This window comes from Amphiura filiformis, chromosome 12, assembly GCF_039555335.1.
Source record: "Amphiura filiformis chromosome 12, Afil_fr2py, whole genome shotgun sequence".
NCBI lineage: Eukaryota > Metazoa > Echinodermata > Ophiuroidea > Amphilepidida > Amphiuridae > Amphiura > Amphiura filiformis.
This window is the reverse complement of record NC_092639.1, coordinates 27,354,300-27,373,864: the sequence shown is the minus strand read 5'-3', so window position 1 is coordinate 27,373,864 and position 19,565 is coordinate 27,354,300. Positions and strand designations below refer to the sequence as shown.

Here is a 19,565-nt window from a genome sequence, read left to right as displayed (position 1 = left end):
AATGATAATAATATTGATAATTCCATAATTTTCTGGTTGCAATGGTTAAAACTTAGAATAGTCTCGTCAAAAGGAACAAAAATCAACCTCAGTCACCACAATATCGAACTTTAATTCTTCTATGATATAAAGTGAGACGAACCATACTGATACACAAGTTATTAGAACTATATAGAACACTCGAGACAGAATATCTATAAAACAAAATTCGTAAAATTTAAGGCCGTAGTTTTTCCAGCAGCACACAAAAGGCAGCTATTATTTTTAAGCTACTTCACTTTTACTCTAAGGAGACAATTTGTCCTAGTTAATACGTAAGTTTGCAGGTTTGATTTATTTCCCAAACGTCGCCTGGACAGAAGTCAATGTTTGCTTTCCTCGTCTTAGTGCACTTTTTCCTCCTTAAAGCTCTCCTTTACTGAGGTACTTTGAAGTATGGAATACTTGCAAAGTTCATCATTGTTTTATGGATAACGCGGTTAACAATAACAAAAAATTCAGTTCAGAATGAAATGGTTTTTATCTCATCATTCAGAATTGCATAATGCGAACCACTTAAGATTTCTAAATGTTGTGGTTTTATTGGTACGCCAGATTGATCAGAGCACGTACTGTTGAGCAGTATTGTCTGCGTCTGCCATTGTTTAACAGAAAGAGAGATTGGAGAGATGGAGATCCATGATGAAGTTGAAATTTAAATCATTGTCTACGTCTGCCATTTACGAACTAGAGGGATAAAGTTCCATAATGAAAATTTTTACTTTACTTGACGTGTTTCCCATTTAGATTTGGTCGATTAGTTTACAAATGGTGCATGCCTCTTGTCGTATGATGATTATCATATTCCATTAATTCATGTTAGTCTTATGTGTGTAAAAAGTTCATTCAACCTGGTATGTATTGTTTTATTTATTCTATTACGGGAGAGACTAGTTTGACACCACTTGCTAACACTTGCAATAGGCCCTCTTGATGCCTTCAGTTTCAGATTTCTGATTTCCAATCACGTTTTACGATATTTGATACCACAACCAGGTTCCATTAGAAATTTCCGACATGCTCCAGACTAATTTTGATTAGATAATGCTAAGATTTTGTTGTTGAATACCCTAAAACTGTGGAACAAACGATGGGAGCCCAATTTTTCTTTGATTCAACATGAACTTTTTGAGCTACGGTCTATACGAGCATTTTTTTATTGATTGTGACGCGTAATAATTGATTGATTGATTGATTGATTGATTGATATTAATTCAAAACAGATGAATGTTATAAATAAATAAAATAATAAATGATTTTGTTGCAACTTTCAAATCTTTTAACGACACATTGCTCTAACGTTTAGGCCTATACATTTTTAATTGCTTTATAATTGATTGATTGATTGATTGATTGATTGATTGATTGATTGATTGATTGATATTAATTCAATATAGATATAGATATAAATATATTTTGCTGCAAATCTGAACGAACTGTCTTTCAACGACACGTTGCTCTAACGTTTAGGCCTATAAATTTTTGATTGCGGTGTTGTAAAGGGGAGAAGAGTGGTGATATATAGAAGGATTTGAACTTTTCATCTCAACACCAAATTATTTACCTCCGTAATTTTTGCACGGGGAGCTATAGGAGTAACCCTAACCATCTGAGGTGCCATATGTGACCAATATTTAGCCCGCCCGTATGTCTCTAAGGAGGAACTAAGTGTTATTGTTGTTGTTAGGATGCAGCAGTGTAAAAATAACACATTTTTCATTATGTAAGCTTATGCATTAGTAAAACTTAAAATGCTTGTTATGGCAATATTCTGAATTAATTGAAGCTGAAGCTGAAGCTCAACTATTTTGGAAATATAGTGCACCTATTAGAGAATGAATTTGGAGAAAACCTTCTGATAATTACAAACACTCGCTGAGCAGCAAGACCTTCCCTCTAAGCTTTTAATCCGATAAGCTGATTATCTATTTGTTTTCATGAATTGGAAGACATTCTTTGATGTGTTACTGAGCTCAATCATCTGAAATTACTGGAGCGTGAGTCATCCAGGCTGGTGGCTCATCTCTCTCTGTGTCAGGTGGCGCTGTGTAGCGCTGCTGTGGTCTTCACAAGAGTACGCCATCTCACTCGATCCGATGCCAAGTGTGTTGCACCTTGCATTCCCTGGTTAGAAACCAGCTTCACGTCATTAGTCCAAGATGTTGGTGGACGTCCTCTTCCTCGTTTGCCTTCCATGGCCCCTTGCAAAATCTGTTTTTCTACACCTCCATGTTTCCTGACAATATGGCCAAAGTACTTCAGCTTTCTCTCCATTATGCCGCTTCTGATGGTTAGACTTGTACCAATCTTGTCAAGGATCCAGGAATTTGTTCTCCTGTCTTTCCATGTCACTCGTAGAAGCCTCCTGTAACACCACATCTCAAAAGCATCTACTCTTTTCCTATCATTCTTGGTCATAGCCCAAGACTCGCATCCATAAGTGGCAATGGAAAACACAGTTGCACGAAGTAGGCGTACCTTGAGGTCAATGGATAGGCCTCTGCTTTTCCATATGCTTGACATGCCCTGCACAGTTGTCCTTGCAATAGCCAGTCTTCTCTTAATTTCAGTTGTGCTGTCACCACTGTTGTTAATCATTGAACCCAGATATTCAAATTGCTTCACCTCCTCAATCTGTTGTCCATCTATCACAAACTCATCACTTTTTCTCTCTCTGTCTACAACCATTATTTTTGTCTTCTTTGTGTTCAGGAGAAGGTGTTTTTCTTCACTGGCCTCTTTGATGCGCTTCAAAAGATCAATCAGCTCTACTCTGCTGCTACAAATAAGAGTGGTATCATCGGCGTACCTCAGGTTAGTAATTCTTGTACCGCCAAACTTCACTCCACCTTCAAACCCCTCCAAAGCTGTTCTCATTATGTCTTCAGAGTAGATGTTAAATACGTTTGGTGATAGCACACAGCCCTGTCGTAAGCCTCTTCCAATCTTGAACCAATCTGTGTCTCCACTACTTGTTCTGACTGCCGATTCTTGGTCTTCATATAAGCAGCTGATCAGATCCACAAGATGACTTGGAAAACCCATCTTTTCATAGTTTCCCACATCTGAGGGTGGCTAACACAGTCAAAAGCTTTACTGTAATCTATGAAGCACATGTAAAGAGGAAGTCTATGCTCTCTGCATTTCTCAATCACATTCCTGATATTGACAATTTGGTCCCTAGTACCCCTTCCTTCACGAAATCCTGCCTGCTCATCAGATATTTCCTGCTCCATTTTGTTCTTCATTCTCTTGATGATGATCTTCAGAAGCACTTTACTTGCATGACAAATCAGGCTGATGGTCCGGTGATTGGCACACTCTTTCAAATTTCCCTTCTTTGGCAGTGGAATAAATACTGCCCTGCACCAGTCTCTCGGCCATTTCTTCTTTTTCCAGATGATACCACATAGACGCCACATTAGGTCTATCCTTCTTTCCCAGTTGCCTTCCACAACTCAGAAGCTACATTATCAATGCCAGGTGACTTAGCATTTTTCATTTGTTCCATGGCAAGCTCAACTTCAGATCTCAATGGTGGAGGTTCTTCCTCACTCGTTTCACACTGTACATACACCTTGTCATCTTCTGCCTCAAACAGCTGGGAACTATACTGAACCCATCGCCTTTTGATGTCTACACTTTCGGTAAGAGTGTTACCTTTCTCGTCATTTATAACATCCATCCTGGGGGTCCACTTCTTGGTAAGTTCTTTGGCAATACCAAAAGCTATTTTTGAGTCACCCTTACATCTTTCCATTTCCACACACTTCCTTTCGATGTAGTTTCTTTTGTCCTCCTTAACACTTTTGGAGACCTCTTTGTTTAAGCGTGCCCATTCTTCCTTTCCTCCATCTGCCTTTGCTCTCTTCCTGTCATCAGCTAGGTTTAAGGTCTGCTGAGAGATCCACGGCTGTTTCCGTTTCATCTTTCTAGGGATGTACTTCTTTGCTGTGCTCTGGACTGCTTCTTTCATGTCTTCCCACAATTCATTTGGGGTCTGCTCCTCTTCATTAACTTTCAGTAACTCATCAAACCTGTTCTTCACATCTACTGAATATTGAGTGGGAATGTTGTCAACATCATACCTGGTAGGTGGTGCATTGTCTCTCTTAGCTCTCAGTTTTAGTTTTACTTTGGCTACAAGTAGCTGATGGTCACTACCACAGTCAGCGCCTGGTCGTGTCCTGACATTTTGGAGTGATGTTCTCCACCTCTTCCTGACCATGATGTAATCGATCTGGTTTCTTGTTCTATCTATCTCCTGGGCTCATCCAAGTCCACAGTCTCCGTGGATGATGCTGAAATAACGTGTTCCCAATGACTAGGTTATTAGCTTCACAAAATTCCTCCAGTCTGTCTCCACGTTCATTTCTGATCCCAAGTCCATATTGGCCTATACACCCAGTTTTCTCCTTCATTTTGCCAATCTTAGCATTCCAATCCCCCAGTACGATGAGTAAGTCTCTTCTAGGTATACTATCCATAACTCCTTGTACCATCTCATAGAAGTCTGTCATCTCACTCTCTGATGCATCTGATGTTGGTGCATACACTTGTATGATAGATATATTTAAAGGATGTCCTTGCAGTCTTACAGTCATCACTCTTTCATTTATTGGATTATATCCCAAAACACACTTGGCTGTGGTTCTTTCTATTATGAAACCCACACCTCCACGTTTCCTTCCAGTATCTTTTCCAGAATAGATAAACATACTTCCATCATCTGTAGTGAACCTCCCTTGTCCAAGCCACCACAACTCTGTTACTCCTAGGATCTTAATATTGTTTGCAACCATCTCCTTCTCCACAACTTCAATCTTTCCTCCTGACATACTGCGTACATTCCATGTAGCAATATTTATTGGCTTCCTTAAAGGGGTGCTGTTCCTTTCCTTCCTGGGACCGTCAAGAACAGGACTTCCTGTAGCAGGCTTTAATCCTGATCTGTCATCACCAACAGGTGTACTCTGAGCAGCATCTCTCTCTTCCCCAGTAGCCATTGACGTATCTTCCGGCCTGCGGGTCGCACCTTCCGATACCATCGTTTTCTTTTGACTTTGTACTCTCATGCTTACATTCAAGGCCAAATAGTACGGTGGGTGGCCAGGTCCTTCCGTACCAACAGTAGAGGGCCATTCCTGAGTTCTTACAGTACTAGCCTCCTCTTGACACAAACCATCTCCCTGGATGCCAGATGTGAGCTTTGTGTAATTGTGTTTTGTCGTTGACCATACGGTTGATTCCTCCGGCGCAACACATACATCAATGCTGTTGACCATTGACGACTATTTAAACCGTGGCTCATATAGTATTTTATTAACAGAAGGTTTTCTCCAAATTCATTTCCTAATGCATTGTAAACAAAATTCGATATTTATATAAATCAATTTTAGGTTTATGAACATGATCAAATGATGACATTTGGTTCGCCTTGCTATACGCCGTAGAAGTGACGTCATAATCGTATTAACTACCATAGCAATAGATGAATACAATTTTTGAATAGACCGCCTTGCACTACAAGCAGATTGCATTAATCACCTGTGTATGCCAGCAAACATAGATTGAATACAATACCGCTCTTTTCAAAGATACTTATCTTACAGGTGCGAGTGATCAGCGTTTCTTTGACATCTATGGTTCAATGCATCGGTACCGCGTGAACGTTGTAGTGCAGGGCGGTATAATCAAAATTGTATTCATCTATTGCTATGGTAGTTAATCCGATTAACTACGTCACTTCTACGGCGTATATCACCCACAATTCTTATCATCAGTCGGCTGCGGAGTAATCTCTGTTGTAACGAACATTCCTAATGAACTTATAATAATAATGCTGATTATGTTGATTCAAAGATGAAACAAATTAAATTGTTTGTAAACTTGTGCAATGTAATTGACCTATATACTAGTACATGCCTAATTCCAAAACTAATATCATCATTATTTCTAATTTTAACTACAAGAATATGAGGTAATTATAATTTAAAAATAGGATTATGACCTCAATCTACGGATAATTTAACACACAAAACCTTCCGCTGTCACAAACGGCATACAGTAACAATTTTGTTAAGAGAATAAAATAATATCTGCCTATAGCCTTAGACTGTTCCAAATTTAATCATTTGTAGACGAAAGAGAGGGAAACAGTGTCTTCATAATTATATCATGACCTCGTATATTTGATTCAAAATATTAAAGTTAGCTTCAGGAGTCTTACCTACACTACAGCAATAAAGAAAATATGCCCCAAAATGGCAGTTTAATTACCATGATTACGGAGTGCGTGCGTAAGGTTTGACGCTTTAATTTATCGTTGCGATAATACACTTTGTCGCTTGAATACAACGTTTTTTAATATGAATCCAGATATTATGCATCTAAGACATTTTTCTATTTTATGTACTATTTTTACATAAATTCAAATATTGGCATAAAAGCTAGCATATAAACAAACTTACTGGTGTATACCATGGGACATAGCGTTCCCAATAGAAATTTCGAAAGTGTATTAATTTGCAGAATGAGTATTCCATTTGTTTTCCCTTCTATATCCTATTCTAATATCGTTTTCGCATGGGTAATCCATATCCAAGGGGAACACACTTTTTGGAATCTATAATAAATGATGCATCTTTTTAAATGAGTGATCCGATTTCATCAGTGCTAATTCTATATACATAATGTACGAATGATTGGCTCGTAACCTTGACTCCGTGTCATTTCTTACCCACAAATCTACAAATCGACGTTTTTGCATCAATATAGTCACTAATGCACGTTTTGTGACGTCTAAGCAACGAAATATCTTTCAACGCCATAATTGTCTGACGTTTATACATTTTTGAGTGTGTTTTTGAAAAGGGTAGAAGAGTGTATAATGTATTGATGTAGACACCATTTGTAGAATTCCTCCTTAAATAATAATTCCTCGGATTATTCTGCAGAGAGAAATGTTCGAATTCAGACTGCACTGATATTTTGTATGTATAGATAGAAATCAGTTGAAACTCGGATTGAAAACGGTGACTTAACAAAGAAAAAAAAGCACTATAGCGGTTCGTTTGTATAGAACCCATTCCAATATTAAAAATTAAGCAAGGGACAACAATAATCCGTGATATTTTCCCCACAAAATGTTCGAAATGTTCGAACTGCAGGCTGCACTGATGTTTTGTATGATAGAAATCGGTTGAAACTCGGTGTACTAACAAAGAAAATAACCACGATAGCGGTTCGTTTGTGTAAAACCCATTCCAAGATTAAGCATTAAGCCAGGGACAACAATAATCCGTGATATTTTCCCCACAAAATGTTCGAAATATTCGAACTGCAGACTGCACTGATGTTTTGTATTTTAGAAATCGTTTGAAACTCGGATCGAAATCGGTGAACCCATTCTAATATTAAGCAATAAGCAAGGGACAACAACAATCCGTGATATTTTCCCCACAAAATAATGTATAATACTTAAAAACGCAACTATCATGGCTTGATATTGTTCATTTTCCCATCCCGTTTCCATCATATCCTAGTGCATACATTATTTGATAAGACTTTTAAATAATTAATTTCAATTTTACACTTACAATTGCCCTTAAAAGCAGGTTAAGTCATAAAATATTTGCGTAATATTCACACTGCAGCTGTTTATGTGATTTATGAGGTTTAAAATGCGAATGAAAAAAAAATCCTAGACCTGCATGACCTGGGATCCAATAGATCGAAAGTTTCACGCATTCTATCAGGCCCTTTACATTAACATTTGAAATAAAATAGCGCACTGGTCATGTTTAACCTTAATGGCAATCACAACCAGAACATTCTTTTAATACATCAAAGCTAATATTGACAAAGTTGTCGGCAGACATTTCGTCACATAATATGAGTGTAAAAAGGACAAATAGAAAAGACGATATATTAGCTGCCTTGTGTGACGTTTTCTTTACTCGACCTACTTGAGTCGCGCACCACATTCGTCAATTGGCCGTTTTATTGCGTAAAAGAGTTGGGTAATAGGCCTGAAATGTCAACATTATCAATGAACACCATAGTTCCGTGTATTTCAACCTTATGGTTGTAAGTACCGCAACATTTTAATATTGGAAGTTACTCTTACTGCCGTCTTCACAGACCTTCCTCGTTAGTTTGCCGATGTCGCGCGTAATGCGGCCCATACACGTCCAATTTTATTGCTCAATACTAAAAACCCTAGATGCGATGTCTACCATTGTGCACTGGACACACGATGAATTATAGTACACACTGGTAGACATTGTATCTAGGGTCTTTGATATTGCCCAATAAAATTGGACGTGTATGGGCCGCATTACTCGCAACATCGGCAAACTAACGAGGAAGTTTTGTGACGACGACAGCAAGACTAACTTCCAATATTAAAATGCTGCGGTACTTAAAACCTTTGCGCGTAAACTGCGGGTGCTTGACCTGATTGAATTCCTTTCGCTGATTAACATTTTCGTAATTTATATTAATAATAATGATAATTCCGTAATTATCTGTTTGTAATGGCGAACACTTTGAATAGTCTCGTCAAATTCAAGCCTTTTGATAAATTATAAATATAAAATAGAGGAATGCTAAAAAGAAAAATATTAAACCACAATATTGAATATGAGAAAGGTTTTTAATATTGAAGTTTAATTCTTCTATGATATAAAGTGAGACGAACCATACTGATACACAAGTTATTAGAACTATATAGAACACCCGAGACTGAATATCTATAAAACACAATCCATACAATATAAGGCCGTAGTTTTTCCAGCAGCACACAAAAGGCAGCTATTATGTTTAAGCTACTTCACTTTTACTCTAAGGAGACAATTTGTCCTAGTTAATACGTAAGTTTGCAGGTCTGATTTATTTCCCAAACGTCGCCTGGACAGAAGTCAATGTTTGCTTTCCTCTTAATGCACTTTTTCCTCCTTAAAGTTCTCCTTTACTGAGGTACTTTGAAGTATGAAATACTTGCAAAGTTCATCATTGTTTTATGTTTTTTCATAGTTTTGCTTGCATTTTTATTTCATTATACACGTCCTCATGTTTAATGCATTGTTTCTGTTAGTGAATGCTAAACGACATTAACGAATGCACAGAACGGATAATGCGGTTAACAATAACAAAAAATTCAGTTCAGAATGAAATGGTTTTTATCGCATCATTCAGAATTGCATAATGCGAACCACTTAAGATTTCTAAATGTTGTGGTTTTATTTGTACGCCAGATTGATCAGAGCACGTGCTGTTGAGCAGTATTGTCTGCGTCTGCCATTATTTAATAGAGAGAGAGAGAGAGATTTTGGAGAGATGAAGATCCATGATCAATTTGAAATTTAAATCATTGTCTACGTCTGCCATTTACGAACTAGAGGGATAAAGTTCCATAATGAAAATGTTCACTTCACTTGACGTGTTTCCCGTTCAGATTTGGTCGATTAGTTTACAAATGGTGCATGCCTCTTGTCGTATAATGATTATCATATTCCATTAATTCATGTTAGTCTTATGTGTGTAAAAAGTTCATTCAACCTGATATGTATTGTTTTATTTATTCTATTACGGGAGAGACTAGTTTGACACCCCTCTCTAACACTTGCAATGGGCCCTCTTCGATGCCTTCAGTTTCAGATATCTGATTTCCAATCACGTTTTACGATATTTGACACCACAATCAGGTTCCATTAGAAATTTCCGACATGCTCCAGACTAATTTTGATTAGATAATGCTAAGATTTTTTGTTGAATACCCTAAAACTGTGGAACAAACTACGGGAGCCCATTTTTCTTTGATTCAACTTTTTTGAGGAACTTTTTGAGCTACGATCTACGGGGATTGTTTTTAATGATTGTGATGCTTTATAATTGACCTTTATTTGATTTATTATGTGATTAATTGATTGATTGATTGATTGATTGATTGATATTAATTCAATATAGATATAGATATTAATAGGATTTCGCTGCAACATTTAAATCTTAGGTTACTTTCATTTAAATGTACGCTGTGACATCAATATTGGGACCATTACAACAAATGAGGTGTCATACTGCGCAGAAATAAATTCTGCTTCGACTGCATATCCCAAATTTGGCATACGAACAACCGTTTTGGAAAAATGGTCACTCATTAAGGGGTGGGGTAATATTTTTTGGTATGAGTTAATAGGTGAGAGTCAGATTATTCGATTTATGCAAATTCTTTCCTTTCATTTGAGGCAATAAAGAAACATAAACCAACAGTACCATTGAGCTGTTCAAGCAGGGGAATCTAATAATGAGGTTACAAACGGGCAAGAAAAACCTTTGGGCATTTTCAAGTGCTTTGGTTTCTGGTTTTATTTTCTGGATTGTTTCTCTGAAGTCCCAGATTTGATTGGCATTGATTGATTGGTTGAACAAAGTGTGAAATCCCTTTTGTGCTGTTGAGAAACCAAGACACACAGGCTCTATGGTTTCTGTAAATGTGTTGCAAATTCACCCAGAAAATAAAATCAATGTGAAACATAATTGCAATTCTCAGGCAGGACACAATATTTAACGAGGTTGACCATAGCCCATATGTAGTGAAAATGGTTGACTTACTGAAAGCATAAAACGACTAATAGTATCTCTTTATTCTTTCATTTTTTCCAGATTGAATCATAATGTCAATGATAGGAGTTGCGTTGTTAGTATCGGTAGTGTCAGCAGCAGCCGCAGGGATTATTGCAGCATGGGCGAGATATTGTGGACGTTGTGAAGTAAATAAATTTTTAGAACAAGTTGGTCTTCGAAAAACTGACACTTCCAACTTGAGCACGAAACCTCCAGATATACCATACAATGAAAGGGACGAAGAGAAGATACCAATATCAAATACTGAAACAGCAATACCCTCCTATCAGGTAAGACATACTGTTGGAGATTAAGGGCAATGGGCTATTCCAGTTGAAATCCACACTACCTGTGGAATATTTTGGACATATCTTCCACAGGGGGAGTATGTTTTTCAAATGTTATTGTCAGAGTTAATCGTTTTGAAACCCATACTCCCTCTGTATTATGGCTTTACCTATATCTTCCACAACTGGAGTAGGTATATCAAATGGAAGTTACCAATTGTGTATGCTATTAAAAATTGATACGCCCTCTGGGGCAGACTTGAGCTAAATCTTCCACAGGGGGTAGGTGGAATTTAAATGGAATAGCCAAATGTATCACTACTTTGAAGTTTTGGTAAATTTGTTTATAATAATCATAACTCAGTTTATTTCTGCAGGATAATACATTGAACTCATAGGAAATAGGGCTAGGAAGTCACTGTCACATTTGTATTTCCATATGCAGTTATTGAGTTATTACAAATAATAGACCAAAACGAAACTTTTCAAAATTTCTTCCTCCCAGGAAAATTCATGCACATGGGGAAAACCAATTACAATGAGCCTAGTGATCTTACGTATTGAACCCATAACTGTCCCTGTTTATGTGAGCTTTATTTTTCTCAATATTTCAGCTTAAATACCTCTCCGACTCATCTTAATATGAAAAGTTATAATATTGACATGACTCGGAAGTGAACAACATATCAATGTACCTCTACGGTTTCCGAATCAACCTTGTTGTTATAGGGTTCTTCTACAAAATTGGATGTGCGTGAAATTTCAAATTCACGCCTCATCTTCTGTGCCTTTAGAGACTACTTTAATTAGAGTAAATACACGTGTTGTCTGAAGGCTATGTGTGTGTCAATAAATTGAATTATATTGTCTACTGCTATTATTACAAGAAGACAATAATGTTGTAAAGGAAAATCGGTAGAATACAATAATGTTGACGTAAGGAGCTTTGCTTTGTTTTCTGTCATATGTAGCTAGTGGTATTTAAGGTATATGAGGGAGATTGAAGGCATCGCTTTAATTTAGTGTCTTTTTTACATGTATTTGGCTTTTGGTTGGCTTTTGCAGCCGAGTGCACCCGAATGTTATGAATATATTTGACAAAATAAACAACAACAACAACAACAATAATATTAATAATATTAAATTGTTATTACCCAGGTAATATGCAGTTTTCTACGACCTACCGGTATGTCACTCCATCTTGTCATGTATAAGAACAATGGTATGCCTTTCCGCAAATGGCTGCTCAGAGTCACAAATATTCAACAAGATTTCGAGTTAAAAGGAATTCCCCAAAATTGCCAAATGCATATCTCATTTGATCTGTCTATACCAGTTCGTTCTTGCATAATTTTAAGATCGTGTGACCTTAGGTTGTCAAAAACGAGAGGCCATTTAAAAGGACGTGATGTTATAGACCTTAGACAAATAAAATATTTCGTACTCAATTTGAGTAGTGAGGATATCTTTCAAACTGTGTGAGGCTATAAGCTACCAGAGTTAAAGCAATATTTGCGATAAACATAAAAACAACGGCTGAAAAGAAATGTAAAGGGCATGTGATGGTTTACTGAAGGTCAAGTTTCAATGGCAATGTCTTATTTTCTTCTTCTTCTTCTTCTTCTTCTTCTTCTTCTTCTTCTTCTTCTTCTTCTTCTTCTTCTTCTTCTTCTTCTTCTTCTTCTTCTTCTTCTTCTTCTTCTTCTTCTTCTTCTTCTTCTTCTTATCCGTTTTTAATCTTGTCTTCATCTTGGTCTTGTTCAAGTTCATGTTCTTTTTCTTCGACTTCTGATACATATTTTTGTTCTCATTCATGTCGTTTATGTTCTTGATCTTAGTATCGTTCTTTCTATTCTCCCTCCAATTAATCTGTCATCTTTGTTGCTTTTGATAACAAGATTACTGCTTTGATTTGTCGTGATTAACCTTTGAACTTTGTAGCGCATATCGATTAACTTTGTCCCGTATGATTTATTTTATAAACACTTCTTGACGCATAACACCATGAAACAAACCTGATCTAATGGTTTAACCAGCTGCTTATCGACGTATTCAGTACACAGTAGAAACCTTTCACATGCCATTGGCAATACATAACGACTAATTCATAGTTCAATAGATAGCAATGAGCGATTATGAATATCATATATTTTTCACCGGCTATATACAGTAAGCCAAAAAATTAAGGTACCAGTTGTGTTCACCCCGGTATATCCTATATAAAGAAAAATGTGTCAAAACAAGCAGCTAATACCTGAACTATTTAGCTCTGATTCAAGACCTTACTTGTTGAAATTGGTTGAGAATTAAAGAAACGGTGATCTAAAACCTATACTGAAGAGACGAAATCACAAGTTGCACTTTTGTGTTCTAATCAATGAAAGCATGACGCTAGTTGGCTACTGGTTCCAATTATAACATATCTGTCTTTGTTTAGGATATACAGAGGTAAACATAACTGGTACCTTAATTTATTGGCTTACTGTAGTTATGATAAAAGACCCGTGGTCCGATTAGCAGCCTCGCCTCCATATCCTTCTCACTTTTCGTCGTCGAAATAATTATATATTTTTGTATCAGTAGAAAGTTGTTTTTCATTGACCTTGTCAAATAGGAGTGAAAGTCACTTTTTTGGAGTTTATAAACCAAACTGTGCCAAAGCGGGTTGATCAATTCAATTATTAACACAGTATACGACATTCCAATGCACATTTTTTGGCTCTTATCCCAGAAGGGACGGAGATATCAGCTTGGGATTTCATAGTGGGGACTGGAGTAAAGATCAAAGTCATTGAACTAAAGTGAAAATAGCATGTGATGAGATCGGAACACCATCCTTTAACCCTAGAACTACAAGGGGGAGGGGTTGTACCACCCCCTATGGTCTAAGGTGTTTCATCCATCATAAAGAAAATACCTGTCTTTACGCCCAAACGACTTTAGCTAATCGTAGATCCATCCTTTGCGCTCAGTTTAGTGATGGAATTTTCCCCCAGCATCTTACCTGGTGGTAGAACTGATCTTCAAAAATGACCGAGGCTGCACCATATGTTTCTACAATAAAATCCATATTCTTCTTCTTCTTCTTCTTCTTCTTCTTCTTCTTCTTCTTCTTCTTCTTCTTCTTCTTCTTCTTCTTCTTCTTCTTCTTCTTCTTCTTCTTCTTCTTCTTATCCGTTTTTAATCTTGTCTTCATCTTGGTCTTGTTCAAGTTCATGTTCTTTTTCTTCGACTTCTGATACATATTTTTGTTCTCATTCATGTCGTTTATGTTCTTGATCTTAGTATCGTTCTTTCTATTCTCCCTCCAATTAATCTGTCATCTTTGTTGCTTTTGATAACAAGATTACTGCTTTGATTTGTCGTGATTAACCTTTGAACTTTGTAGCGCATATCGATTAACTTTGTCCCGTATGATTTATTTTATAAACACTTCTTGACGCATAACACCATGAAACAAACCTGATCTAATGGTTTAACCAGCTGCTTATCGACGTATTCAGTACACAGTAGAAACCTTTCACATGCCATTGGCAATACATAACGACTAATTCATAGTTCAATAGATAGCAATGAGCGATTATGAATATCATATATTTTTCACCGGCTATATACAGTAAGCCAAAAAATTAAGGTACCAGTTGTGTTCACCCCGGTATATCCTATATAAAGAAAAATGTGTCAAAACAAGCAGCTAATACCTGAACTATTTAGCTCTGATTCAAGACCTTATTTGTTGAAATTGGTTGAGAATTAAAGAAACGGTGATCTAAAACCTATACTGAAGAGACGAAATCACAAGTTGCACTTTTGTGTTCTAATCAATGAAAGCATGACGCTAGTTGGCTACTGGTTCCAATTATAACATATCTGTCTTTGTTTAGGATATACAGAGGTAAACATAACTGGTACCTTAATTTATTGGCTTACTGTAGTTATGATAAAAGACCCGTGGTCCGATTAGCAGCCTCGCCTCCATATCCTTCTCACTTTTCGTCGTCGAAATAATTATATATTTTTGTATCAGTAGAAAGTTGTTTTTCATTGACCTTGTCAAATAGGAGTGAAAGTCACTTTTTTGGAGTTTATAAGCCAAACTGTGCCAAAGCGGGTTGATCAATTCAATTATTAACACAGTATACGACATTCCAATGCACATTTTTTGGCTCTTATCCCAGAAGGGACGGAGATATCAACTTGGGATTTCATAGTGGGGACTGGAGTAAAGATCAAAGTCATTGAACTAAAGTGAAAATAGCATGTGATGAGATCGGAACACCATCCTTTAACCCTAGAACTACAAGGGGGGAGGGGTTGTACCACCCCCTATGGTCTAAGGTGTTTCATCCATCATAAAGAAAATACCTGTCTTTACGCCCAAACGACTTTAGCTAATCGTAGATCCATCCTTTGCGCTCAGTTTAGTGATGGAATTTTCCCCCAGCATCTTACCTGGTGGTAGAACTGATCTTCAAAAATGACCGAGGCTGCACCATATGTTTCTACAATAAAATCCATGATTTTCATTTCGCCATTGCAAAATTCGGTGAAAATCGCATGTTCGTAGAATTTTTTGCCGAAAAACAATTGTGTACATAACCAGAATTTCCCAACTTTGAAAGGGTACGGTAACATTATGACGTCATAGTGCTATTATGTATTATGTGGGGAATGTTTGTACTTATTTTGGTATCACTGGATACAGGATACCCATAGCAGTACCAACTATAACGGTATATGACGTTTCAATTGTGACTCGGAGCAGCCATTTGGGAAACGGCATACAATTGCTCTTATACATGACAAGATGGGGTGACATAGGTTGTAGAAAACTGCATATTACCTGGGTGAGAAAACTTGCATATTGAAGTAACTAATATACAATTCACCTCTATACTGGTTTAAAAAGGTCACATGCCCTTTTGAGTTTACAATAAAGCAGACGTAATGTTATTAAGCAAAGTGTCTATTTAAAAACTCCTTTCGTTTATGATATAATTTTGACGTTTTGAACGACAGTTTCTTCTGATCGACGGCTTAAATCATGATATCATATCAAAATATGGCTCAGTAGATCTAGGATTAAGTGTTGACTTCTTTTATCGTAAAGTTATGCAGACATTTATGCAGACAATATAGATAATCGAATGTAAGTTCATACGTGCTGGTGATAACCAATTTCTAAAAGTTTAAACTGACTTTCAGCACAAAAATCTAACTAACTTTGAATTTTCGATGTGCGACACACATCTTCATCAGAAGAAGTCCTGGGATGTTGTGACGGACTTACCCTTTTGACCTTATACAACGCCCTCATTCGTCCGAAAGTCGCCAATGGTCAACAAAAGGGCAAGTCCATCACAACATCCAGTACTTCTGATGAAGATGTGTGTCACACATCGAAAATTCAAGGTTTGTTGGATTTTTGTGCTGTTAGAAATATAGATAATAAAATGTTTTACAATGTCCTTATTATAAAACAATTTAAGATACAGTTCTGCTTCATAATTATATGATATTAAATCGCAGCAGTGCTGTTAGCGTGAGAAAAAAGGGAACTGATTACTTACTACTATGCATTAGACAAATTTCTCATATCAATTGAAGCGAATCTTTTGAATAATTAGAGGATGATGTAACGATGGCCTAGATTTATAATATATTACTGTAATTACACAGAGTGCTTGCAGCTTTTATTTCCATGTTCATTATTTCAGCCTACTCACTGAAGAGTCGGCCCCTGTTTGCTTTGAAACCATTGTATGGCTGCCTAAATATTAGATATGAACTTCTAGAAACGTGTAATATGTTTATATTGAGGAGATATTTTTACTTGTTTTACTTGAGATATTTCCTCGCAAAATAGCTGCCCTTTGAGCCAAATCAAGAGTCACTGATATAGAAATGAACATCTTGGATTCAATACGAAACGGAAATAATATAGATACCACATGGCAGCTTTAGAAGGCAGGATGTTATGTGGTAAGTGATTCAATTAAACCACTCATCGTGTTTATTATGGTGGTCTTTAAAACATCTCAAAATAAACCTTTGATGAAAACAAGTGTTAAAGCAGGATACACGTTCTTAAAGCAATATTGTAAGAATTCAGAAAACAATAGCTTTGTTTCTGTTTACCAAACGTTACTTTACACTATCAAATATTGTGCTCTTTTAATTTTAAGCCAAACAAATCAGGTAAAATTAAATTGCTATTTCATTCCATCGTCTAAATCATAAATGCATGTATCGGCGAATCAGATTAGTTGGTGGGTTGAATTAAAACAAAATATCTCAGATTTTGTCATAAATACAGCACATACGTGTTTATGTAGGGTAATGTAGTTCATTAATGTACATTACAATCATGTAAATGTTGAAGAACACAATCCTCCTCAGCAAATCTCAGCAAATCTTAAAATTGCTTTAACAAAATTGCTTTCACATTTTTGATATTATGTAATATCTTGTGGGATTACATCTCTCCAACCTACTTGCAATGTAAGTTACGCCATCATTTAGGATACAATTTCGTTGACATTTCTGAGGTGAAGAATACGAGATAAAATGCAAAAGATTTTCTATCTGAGTAGATCTTTTATATGAAATTCAATCTTAAATCGATAGCCATAACCTTCCTTGATTAATCAATAACATAAAGCTCAACTCTGAACAAGTAGATGATATTTGAGGCAAAAATCGTGGCTATAGAAGTGTTCAAAGGAGCGTTGCAATTTTCAGCTTGTATTATGTCGTGATACATTGTACCATACGTGAGGATAGAATACATGAGTGTATCCCTTGCAAGTACTGAATCAACCAGGTGTAAAGGATTCTTTTGAGGGCATAGACAGTTTTGTCTTGTAGCTGCGTTACTCCACAATGGAAGCTACCCTTGGCTTATTTTACTTACAACACGTACTTGGTATATACCAATTTATGCAGAGTTTCCTCCATACAGTTTTCTGCTTTACCTAAACGAACAGTATGATTTTTATTTATTCATATTGTTTTTCTTCAATTTTAGCTATGTATGAAATAAGAAACAGCTAAGGTAACCCAATTGACAGAAAGTTTTCCAAAAAAACATTATCTCGCCGCAATAAAGGATTTGGTTCGGCATCTGCCACCGTAAGTTGCCAAATGGAAAGATCGTAACTCTTACGATTTTACCTAATACCTATATATTAGAACCTAATACCTATAGTCCGCTCTTCTCCAACGTGCCTCTTTAGCTCAGTTGATTGATCGTCGTGCTGGTATTACGAAGGTCGCCGGTTCGAATCCGGCCGGATGCACTTAATTTTTTTCAACGTTTATGTGCACTGGCCTACTCTGGGGAAAGATTAAAATTTGTTCATCGTAGCTCTTACTTGGTCACAACTAAAAACACAGCAAGGATAAAATACATGCTTCAATTTTTTTAGACTCTAAATATGTCGTTAATGATGGTTGCGACCAAGGCCACATAAGTCAATGAATATGGATTTAGCTCCCCATGTAAAGTTAAGGTTGCCGGTTGTTTACCTTAGAGTACGATTTGATTCATCAGGTCACCATTAGACAGTAAGACGAACTCAATGTTGAGGTTTATTTCTAGTTCACACCGCGAGGTAACCGCGATTTGCCAAGTGGTAACGGTTTATATATTTTATATAACCACATATTAAAATAAAATTATAAATGAATGACAAATACGGCTATGTGGGCAATCATCAGCAACACAGTAAATATACTATGCGATTTGTATATACACCAGGCACAAAAAGAAACTCGTCAGTTATAGTCATCCTTGCTGTTCGACAATCTGATAATTTTGTACTATTCTGAAATATACATTTTGTTAATTGGACTTTGCTTTCTCATTTGACACCCTGGTCGTTAAAATCGAACAGAAATTGACCTGCGTCAAAAAGATATGCGTCTCCAAACAGTCAAACTCCAAAAACAATAGTTGCAATTTCAACGATTTTCAATGGAAACGCATTGTTGTATTGCACACAAGCACCACGGGCCAATCAATAAAGCACACAATGTAACAGGCACGTATCTTGGTCAATTCAGGTTGTTGAACAGCAAGGATGACTATAATTGACTAGTTTCTTTTTGTGCCTTGTGTATATATTTGCTAAGAATATGCCTTTAATTCACTAAAGTGTATATGCATACATGCCGATGCATACCGATGATAATTATACGATCACTACATACAAATGCGCTCTTCCGGCTAAATTCTACAACCCCTCTGGAGCTATTACCTAACTAAAACATTCCCACTTGAATTGCTTTAGCAGTAGTTGCATACTTACAATACTTACATACACATAGAGCTGCTGTTAGAAAAAGAACACTCATTACTTAACCAGGCATTAGACACATTTCTCACGTCAGTTGAAGCACATCTCTGGAATAATTATACGATGATGTAAAGGTGGGATAGATGTATTGTAATACATTACACCGAGTGCTCATGGCATTTTATATCCAGATTTTCTATGTTCTTTCAGTCTAATCGATTGTAGGCGCCTACAATAACTTTCAAATCATTATGTCTCCATTGAATAGGAAACTAGTAGAAGAATCATATTGAGAAGTTAATTTTTCTCGGGGAAA

General features: G+C 36.5%; 1 protein-coding gene across 2 annotated transcripts in view; it reads left to right on the top strand.

Moving 5' to 3' along the window:
- The window catches only part of LOC140165999 (synaptotagmin-12-like), a 283,434-nt gene that overhangs the window by 59,644 nt on the left and 204,225 nt on the right, over positions 1-19,565 (top strand). For both annotated transcript variants that reach the window (XM_072189361.1, XM_072189360.1), the window contains exon 2: positions 10,705-10,955. In XM_072189361.1, coding sequence (XP_072045462.1) covers positions 10,716-10,955 — 240 coding nt within the window. In that variant the 5' untranslated portion in view covers positions 10,705-10,715. The remainder of the gene's footprint in view (positions 1-10,704; positions 10,956-19,565) is intronic.